We start from the raw sequence: 9,876 nt of genomic DNA on the forward strand, positions 1-9,876 counted from the left end.
CCTTCATTGTAGTGAGAGCTGCCCCTCCTCAGAAGCACTGTGTCCCAGAGAGACAGGCCAAGGATCCTGATGCTGTCTGCCAAAGCCAACACAAATAGGCCAGAATGCATACACATAGCCCTCCTCCTCTGACACCACTCCACGCACCAGTGGGACCCCAGTGCAAATGGCTGTGGTGCCACTGAAAGGCTGGGGAGCCCAGGAGCCCCGCCATCTACCAGGAGACTTCTGCTTCCTTGCCAAAAGCAAGCATCATCCTCCTCACAAATAGTTAACCTGCAGGGAGCCGCACAGCACTAATGACTTCACATGCATTTAATCAGCTTGGGCTTACAGAGCTGCTGCCTTGGAGCAGGAAAGCCACGCGTGCACCCCAGTTGCAAGGCTGCAAATGCTCCCAAAGCCGCACCCCCCCTTACCAATCATTAATCATCATCGGGAGGGCGGGTGAGGGGGAAAAGGCCAAGTGTCTCCAACCCTGAGGCAGTGCTGACTGGTTCCCTGCAGTGGCAGCTTGTTCTGCCCCTGTGGAGGTGGCCAGTCCTTTGGGAAGGTCACCAGGACCTGCACACAAGAGGCTCAGCCTGCAGCTGGAGGTCTGAATACAGAGCCTCTTCTTAGCTGGCATCACCTCCATCATCTTCACCATGCGGCAGGAAGCATTCTGGAGTGCCTTGGAGTACACCTGCCGATTGTTGGGCATCACCACTGCAGCAGGTAAGAGAGACCTCCCTTTCTTTGCTAGCATAGGGCATAGGGGTGGGGGCTCTTGAGCTGTTTCTAAGGCTTTGGCCAGGTCTAGCCACTGTTCCGTGCTGCAAGGGGGGTGAGGGAATTTGCTCCTTTTTGCTTTGAGACACATCAAAGGAAAGAGCTGGGTGCATGGACTGTTTGTATAAGACAAAACAAAGTGCAGGTGGAAAAGAAAGCCAAGTTATTTTCTTGTAAAAACGCAGAGGAACGAGCATAGTGTGAGTGGGACTGAAAAGCAAAATACTCAGGACAGCACAAAACTGTTGGGCTGCCATGGTGGTGCAACGTCTCATTCACTCAGAGTTGGGCTGTAGTGGACATCCCTGTCCCACAGCACAACTCTGGGTGGGATAAATAGCCAGGGCAGGGGCAGTAAGCTCAGATATTCACTCTGGTACTGCTGCTGACTCTCTCTCATGGGGGAGGGCAGGTAGAATTCTGCCTCAGTTTCTCCATCAGCAAAGCAGAGATCAAAAGGCTTAGCTTGCCTCATGGCTGGAGGTGTGAACAGAGGTTCCTGATGAGAAGTGTCTCAGGTGCCTGTGTCAGACTCCAGGAATTTTGGATTTCAGACATCGCTTGGTAGGTCACAGCAGGCCCTCCCACCCTGGCTTTTCCTTTATCAACTGCAGACACTTTGCTCAAGTCAGGGACGAAGCAGAAAGCACAAAGGTCAGCTGGAGAGCACACAGGTCCCCAAGGACACCCGGAGCCCTGCTGGGACAATGGAGGCTGTGCTCCACAGTGTACTTTATAGACTGATAAAGTGCAGAGGTTCAAGTCATTGAGTTTGTACAAACTCCCCAGCACATCGTATTGAGATTGCAAAAGGCAGGAGCTGGCACACTGCTTTAACTAGTAAATGCAAATCTGTCTGTTCCCATCCTCCTTAGGCCCACATGAGCCTATGCTGATCATATTCATCCTTAAAGCTCCAAACTCACACAGATACTATTGGGTGAAAACACGGTCTTGTTGCAGGAAAACTAAAGCTAGAACAGTAAAAATGAATGCGTAGCTTACAGTTTGGAAGAGTCTCAATGGAATATAATCTCTCTTGACTGTTTGCTATTTTCCACACTCTGCATCATCCATACCCCTTCCCGTAGCTCTTTTTGAAACCAGCAGTGCAGTACCCTCAGCTGAGCAGCTGCAGAGTACAGACAGCTGCACTGCCAGTCTCTGTACTTTTCCATATCTCCGCTCTGATGCCTTCCTACTATCAACTGGTTTTCCCAAAAGGACAGTGAAGGAATGGGAGGTGCCCATGCTTTATTCTTTTGTGTGTCTCAATGGGGTAAGAAAACAGCTTGATGCAGCGCTTAGTGCCTGATGAGGTGTATGAGGTTTTCACATGAAATGGAAACCACGCAGAAAGGAATCCCACAGGCTTTGGTTGAATAAGAATAATGAAAGGGAGAGGAGAGTGCATCAGCCTCACTAATTGATCCTGAGAAGGTCTGGCCAACTCCATAGGCTTGCAAACACAAAAGACTGCCCACAAAATGTAACCCTTCCTTCCCCCAGGACCTTGGTGTGCAATGGGGCTTCTTGTGCAGGAAATATCCTGTTGTCCATTGCTCGTCAGTGAGGAGCAATCAAACCATCCCACAGATGACCTCTGTGTTGGGGGTATCTCCGTAAATTGGAGATTTTAGGCCTCGTGATTTCTGCATCCAGAGAGTCTTTACTTTTTTCTTAATTCTCATGCTTTCAACCATTTAATTCCTAATCATGTGCCTTTAACCACATGATTTGGAGAAGATCCAAATCAAGGCAGCAACAAGCCCAAACAAACACTTCAGAAACAACCCTTTGCTTTTTGTAGATACTTCACCCAAACAGCTTTGCAGATAAAGCAGAAGCTGTGCAAAATCAGAAAAATTCCCCAGGCAAAGCAGAGTCTAGAGCTGTTGAATTCTGCATTTGTCTGTGGGGAATGACTGAATAGATGAATTCTGACTTTGTATAGAAAAGTGTTAAGAAAGTCGATTTATCACAGGATAATGAAGGACAATTCCTTGTGTGTAGGACTGCACAGCTTGGTCTCTTCACAGCCCTCTGATGACAGTGATATTCCCTGTCTTTGCTTGGGTGAGACAGGACGTGGGCCCCATATGTTCCCCAGGAGCCAGGAGGGGCCAGTAGAGGAGATCAGCAGCTGCAGGTGACACAGCAAGAACCAACAAAACCACAGCGTCCAGATGGGTCTTGGCTTGGCTGGATCAGCACAGCATGCTCAGGCACAGACTCACAGTACTGGCCCACCTCATGGCCATGGTGGGCTAGAGCTTGGCTCCCTGCTTGTGAGCCTGGTAACCTACCTCTGGGTGGGGCACAGCCACAGCTCAGGTAATGTAATCCAAAATCTGGAAAAATACTCTAACTTCAGTGTGGTGTTAGAGTAACCACAGCCTACTGGCACCTCATGTCTTGGCCAGTGTGCGCTGAACAAGCTCCCTGCAGCTGGTGCAAAACACTTTGTTTTTGTGCTATTTTGGAAATACCCTTGAGGGAAGTTGAAGGAAAGTTTGCATGCCATAAAGCTATTGGCTCCCAACGACCAGTCCTGGAAGGACTTTAGCCTTGCTAATACTCTTAATCCCCCTTAAACTGACTCCCCAGTGTGCTGTGCTGGCTTGTGTTCTGGGTGGATGTTCATTCCTTGTTTTTAATCTGCCTGCTCCTCTTACAGGTTTTTGTGTTTGGCTAGCAAAGAATTTTAATGCCATGGCTACAGCCCTACCTGAATGCAACTGGCACAGTTCACCTATCCTGCCTCTGCCCTACAGCCACATGTGGGGTGCAGCATTGCTGGTGGGCATGGAGAGGATCAGAGCAGAGACGCCTCATCAGAGGCTCACAGATGTGTGGGATGAGGCAGGAGCAGATGGGGAAGTGCGACTGAAGTCTCTGCAGCAGTAGAGGGTGGGAAAGACATTGGACAGACACCATTGCTTATCTCTGTCCAAAGCTGTTATTCTCCGAGCACATCTTCCCAGGCCATGCAGCAGCAAGGCTGCCTGCTGGTATATTGCTGTGTTTGGTTCATGAGCTGTACATCAAGGCCAGCACTCAGCTCTGATTTCAGGATTCCTGTGTCAGCTTGAGTCACCAAAGATACAGAGCAGAAGCAGATGCACCAACAGCCATAGACACCAGGGCATGGATGCTGGGAGTTGATGGGACACCAGAGAATCACAAACTGAGCCAGCAGTCAACACCTTTGCTGCCTTCCCTTTCTAGTGCTGATCGGCGTGGGTGTAGAAACTCTACAGCGAGGGCAGTTCAAAAGCCTGGCTTTCTACCTGCTGTGAGTATTTTTACTCTTGCACTCAGAGCTAGTAGAGGTGGCACGGTTGATTCCTCCACCAAATATAGCACCAAACTAGCCTGCAACAGAAGCAGGAAACAGTATTAAAGGCTTTGGGGAATTGAGAACTCTCTCATTAGGCTTCCAATGAGTAAGTTAATCCTGTTAGTGAGAATGACCCTCTCCTCATGCTAATGTAGATTCAGGCAGGCCAGAAGTGACACTGGCTGCAAGTTACCCCTCCATGGGTGGAAGGTCTTGAGCTTTCCTCCATAAACCAGCCAGGTAGAGAGTGTTCAGACCCTAGCAAACAGTCTTTGTTGTGACTGGAACAGTAGATCCCAGCCCTCTACGCCCCTTCTTCCATCTGCAGAGCCCAGCCCTGCCTCCCTGACAACTCCACCTTTCAGTTTTTCAGGTATTGCAGTTACTGTCTGTGAAGGCTTCTTCTTTCTCAGTTTGTTCCTGGAGATGTGCTTCACGTGAGTAGATCCTGTCCAGTCTTTCTCAACCCTTGTGCAACTTGCCCAGGGCAACCTGTCACTTCCATCAGACCTGTCAAAGCTGCAACTGCCACACCAAAGGTCCTGCCCCTACTGCCATGGCAGTAGTGCAGCAGGGAGATAAGTGGAGTCATGTCCACACCTAATTAAACATGTTTTAACTCAAGTTTGTGCCATAATCTGCTAAGCATCAGTATGACAAACCCTAGTCTGCAGCATCTCCTTAGCACATGGTACAAAGTCATACAAGGGCCCAGCAGAAGTTTGAGTTAAAATGTAGAAAATCCTTACACTCTTCTGCTGACTTTCAGCATAAGCTCAAAATCTCCAATTGCTAGGAGGCAACACCTTAATCCAAATAGTAGGTATAAACATGCCAAGAAGAGGTCACATATGATGCTGACTTACTACTTCTGCCCACCACACTCAGGGCTCAGACTTCATTTAGCTTCCCTAACCAAAACACCAGTTTTTCTTGGCAAACTAGACTGAGAGTCTGAACCTTTAGATAGGTCATGGTTAGGTCCAAACCCCCTCAGCATGCACTTGGTGTACAAGGACTTCTGTTTCTCTCTCCAGATATGAGCCCGACTCTTTGGCACATTCCTGCTGGAAGCAAGCCAGACGCCCAGGGAGTTTCCAGAAATTCCTGGGGTACACTCTGCTCTCAGTGGCTTGCTTTTTGCATCCCGTCATCGTCTGGCATGTCACCATACCTGGTGAGGAGCCTGAGTTGGGGTGGGGAGTGGTGCAAATGAAAGACGAATATGGTCTGTTGGGAACAATGGACTGGTAGACCCACAGATGTTGAGGATGTGTGCAGTGCTGAGTTAACTGGACCAAACACTTATTGGCTAGCACTTCACCTTGGGCCAACGCTCAACCAATATATCCTTCTCTCCAGGGTCCATGCTTGTTCTCACTGCCTTGGCCTACTTCCTGCTGAGCAAGAGGAGAAAGACCTCAGGGCACAAAGACGCGCATCCTGAGGCAGGCCAGTACGTGGACCCTTCAGCTACTATGGCAGCCCCAACCATTGCTGGTGACACTGAGCAGACCTACACCTTCCATGAGGCCCAGAGGGAGCAGCACTGCTCACTGCTGGGCCACATGAAGAGCATCCTGAAGGGCAGCAAGGACAGAAGTCTGACCCATCCAGCTGCACTCCAACCGGAGGTCCCACCAGCCCCACGCAAGCAAGTGCACTTCCAGGAGAAGGTGGTGCAAATCATCCCTTCTGTCAGCGAAAGCCTGGATGATGTGGAAAGTGAGACTGAAGAAACCACATCAGATACAGCACCCATCCTCACCCCTCCTGATACCCCTGTCGTCCTCACACCCCTCAGTCCCACAGGACTGTTTTGAGGACTCACCAGCAACAAGGATAAGGCAGGCACACTTGTACTTGAGTTCCTCTCTGAGATTCAGGCAGCTGATAGACCTTGTGCCATGGGCAGCGCTGCCACAATGACTAGAGTATCACAGCTTCCTCTGCATTTGCTATGATCCTGGCAGGTCAGCAGGAAATCCCACAGGCCAACCCCACAGCTAGTAAGGAGGATGAGGGATGGAGTGTGTGTCACCCATGCCCCAGTGTGGAGGAATGGCCCTTCTTGCCCTCCCTACCCTGGCTGGTTCACCTGTTAAGCAGGGACTGCATGTACAGATCAGGACTGCAGAGCTGGTGACAGGGACTGTGGTAGTCTGCAGCCCTACAACACCATGCCCAGGGGACAGGCCATGGACTGACCAGCCCATTGGAAAAACAGTAAGGTTTCTCCTCCTGGGAATTTCTCTCTATGGCTTCATTCATCATCTATTACAGAATGACATGCCACAGCAGCAGCTTCTGCCTAACATCACAGCCATGGCATTTGCTTCCTATGAGGCAGTAAGAGGCAGGAAGAGTGCTACCACCATCCATCAAGCAGCCCCTGTTGGGAACAGTTGTCTTCTGACTGTCCTTGTTGTGCTCATGGAAGCTTGGAGTTATCAAGCACTCTTCTGGAGCTAGCTCTTATTAAATGTTCTGCTTTGAGAAATACTCTGGGCCCAGCAGGGGAGTTACATCACTGTGGGAGCAGGGAGGACCCTAGGGAGCCTTCTGGAGTTAGAAGAGCTTTGGAATGCCATAGCACCTCAAGTTCCAAGGTTCAGCACTGCACTGGTTGGCTCATCAGACTGTGTTAAATACGGCCCCCAGAGGGCAAAGGCAATAATAAAGTTACAATGCTGCCCCATTGGCCCTCTCCAATCCCTGAAGTATTCACCTTTGCCTTAATCCTACTGTATCCTCTGCTCTTTGAGGACCATTTACCTATAATACAGCACTTCTTTCCTGCTCAATCCCTCAGGCAGGATTTGTAACCTCTTTGAGGTTCTACCAGAGCAGTACAGGGCAGATAGCTCAAGACTCTTTTCTCTGCTCCCGGATCCATTAGCAAAGGGACCTACAGCTCAGCGTGTGCCTGCAGATGCTATCAGCAAGACACTCTCATCAGCACCAGGCAACTCTTGTGGCTGCACATGGGAAGGAGTAGTTTGCTTGGACACTGAACATGAGTGCTGGAGTGGGGGATGGTGAAGGACAGAAAATCCTTGAGATCTGCTTAGGCTGATAATAATACAGAAGTCAGTGTGGACTTTTTTTTTTTTTTTTTTTTTGGAAATACGTTGCTTCATTTTAAATATTCATCTCTCTGAGACACAATCACCACAATTGCCATTTAGGAAAGTGATGTATTTTGAAGGGAAATGGGAAAATGTGAAGAGCAAATGTTCAAAAAGCAAAAGGAAAGTGATGAGAACTCAGTGCAACTTTTTAATAAACTCTGATTAAGTTGTTCCTGTTATGGGAGATAGGTGGGGAAGAAGGCAGAAGATATTGACTCACAGTGGTTGACTGCCTGTGTTCGCTAGTGAAACCGTCCTCAGGAGGGGCTTAAAGTTGGTCTCACACACTCAGTCTTTCCTACAACTAGACATGAACAAAAAAAGCTTGTTCTGTCACTGATGTTTGAAATGATAACTGCTATCTATCTGCTCTATACACAATGCAGAGATTACAGACCTCTTTCTTCCAGTTGCCCAAATTAAACCTCTGCTCCAAAATAGCATGCTAAAGAAGAGTCACATAGATATCTGACTTTAGGAAGAGTTAGTTTCCTCCTACGCCTCCAGAACTATATTCAGAAAATTGAAGCAATTTACAGACTAACTCCACCCCACTGATACCCTGAACAAAGTCACAGCTCCACTCACAAGCTGGTTTACTCATCACATGAAGAAATGAATATGAAGCTATTTTCCTCTAAAGCAGATAATCAAGCAGCATACTCATACCATCAAAGGCCCTACCCTAGCCATGCTGAAAGGGTATCATCCCTATCCACTTCTCCAAAAGGCTGTGCTCAGAGACAGCTCCTTGATTCAGTCACACTTCTGCCCATTATACCCACTCTTAGTGGCATGCAACTTTCTGCATCATCCCAGGCTGTTCTCTGAATGCTGAATAACTAAATATATACATAGAGATAAGAGTTATCAAAAAGGCAGAGCTCTTCATAGATCAACTGATCTGCTGATGAAAGATCAAATTTATGCCACTGTCTTCTTAGCTCTGAGCAAAGCTCCAGGACAGCCTGGGTGCACACAGCCAACCTGCATCCAAATGTCACACATCTGTCCTTACATAGCAGACCCACACATTATACCCATATGACAGTGGAGATAGCTGGCAAGGGGAGTGAGAGTTCTGGGGTGGGGAAAAGCAAATTTCACCCAAAATTTTATTGTGCTGTGAAATGCATTTATAGAGTTCTTAATCATTAGCATCTGCAGAATCAGGCCTTTTTGTTTTCAGACATGTCTCAATGTAGAATTCCATTGGGAAATGGGACAGGGAAAGCTGCCAGCAAGGTGGTTGCTCAGCCTTGTTGGGAATTCCCCTGGGCAGAGTGCTCTTCCATATCCCTAGATGCTTTTCTTGCCTGCTCCCTTCTGTTGGCCTGGCTTTTCTTGATCACTACAGCTAGCTGCCCTAGAAGACGAAGGTTGGAAAACATCTGCTCATTACTCCTGTGTTAAATTGTTCATTCAGTTAAGGTCCATCTCTGGCTCACCAGTAATTCTGGAGATAGATGCTCCTTCAGAGGCATCTAAGCTATAGCCCAAAACAACCCTGAAGGACGCACTCACATCACACAAGCTGAGCTGCTGTTCCACATTACACTTTTTGCGCATCCCCAGCTCTGCTCCCTACCGTCCATCCCATCCTAGTGTTTTTTTCCAGCTTTTTCAGCTGACAGAGCTCAGTAGCCCAGAGAAGAAAAATAATTAGGAAAAAGAAAGCAGGTGGTTGTCTTCTAGGGGTAATGAGCCAAATAAATCCATGGAAGAAAGGGCCAGGCTCAAAATGAAGGAGGTGAGGGGAATACGAGCACCCTTTTCAAAGGCAGCAGACTGTTAGAGCAGTTCAGCTGTGCAAAGAAATGTAACCTCAGGAGTTCCTTAAAATCCCAGTGTAGAAGGAATACTCACCCTCAGGGGGTGCTGGATGACCTTGCAGAGACTGCTTGCTGAAGTGTTCATTTCTCCTTTGGACCCTCTTTCTATATCTTGTTATGAGAGGCACCTCAAGGTCTATCAAAAGCACCAGAGGCAGTGGAGAGTTGGAGGGTGAGGTATCAGCATGGAAAATTCACTGAGGCAGGGTGATTGCAGGAAAAGAAAGTGTAAGAACTTGATGCAATCAACTGTGATTTGCAGTGATACCTGAAGTTGAGCTGCCTGAACTGTCAGTCCACACAGCATCACATGAATCCTGGTATATTATTTTTGCATTTATTACTGCTAATTCATGAAGCAGCTAATCCACTAGGATTAGCCCAATGAGTTAGAGTTAACTGTATCAGCCTATAAACTCCTACGGTGTCATATGCTGAAAGGAAAGGAAATGAATCATCCAGAAGTAGTATGTGTGTGAGGTGAAACTCCACAAGGTAACCCTGACAGAAACAATTCCAAAGTTTCCTCCAAACACCTTCCTGCATGAGTTAAAGTCTGCCTGCTTTGAATGTATAAGTGCTCTGGAAACTCATCACAACACTATTTGACAGCAACACCTGCAGCAGTAAAGCCTTGCATTGGGTTCAGTGGCATGAGCAGCTCCTGACTCAGGGCTGAGTCACATGAACATGCAGGAGAGAACCTGCCTCCATTCTCGTATGCGGATCAGGAAATAAGTGCTGCATGTTGACATACCTGCAACACTACCACTTCACAGCCCTATGCCTTATCCTATTACAT

General features: G+C 48.1%; 1 protein-coding gene across 5 annotated transcripts; it reads left to right on the forward strand.

Annotated features, from left to right (window-relative positions):
* Window positions 1-347: 347 nt before the first annotated feature.
* TMEM72 (transmembrane protein 72) lies at window positions 348-6,536 on the forward strand. 5 transcript variants are annotated; one of them, XM_048946696.1, is made up of 6 exons: window positions 348-717; window positions 2,857-3,105; window positions 4,000-4,066; window positions 4,477-4,548; window positions 5,149-5,288; window positions 5,474-6,536. In XM_048946696.1, the coding sequence occupies exons 2-6, from the start codon at window positions 2,958-2,960 to the stop codon at window positions 5,932-5,934; spliced, it is 888 nt and encodes a 295-aa protein (XP_048802653.1). In that variant the 5' UTR covers window positions 348-717; window positions 2,857-2,957; the 3' UTR covers window positions 5,935-6,536. The 5 variants fall into 5 exon arrangements, with proteins under 5 accessions (XP_048802653.1, XP_048802655.1, XP_048802654.1 ...); XM_048946698.1 differs by lacking the exon at window positions 2,857-3,105 and having other exon boundaries at window positions 3,859-4,066; XM_048946697.1 differs by lacking the exon at window positions 2,857-3,105.
* The last annotated feature ends 3,340 nt before the right edge of the window (window positions 6,537-9,876 follow it).

This window comes from Lagopus muta, chromosome 5 (genome assembly GCF_023343835.1).
Source record: "Lagopus muta isolate bLagMut1 chromosome 5, bLagMut1 primary, whole genome shotgun sequence".
Lineage (NCBI taxonomy): Eukaryota > Metazoa > Chordata > Aves > Galliformes > Phasianidae > Lagopus > Lagopus muta.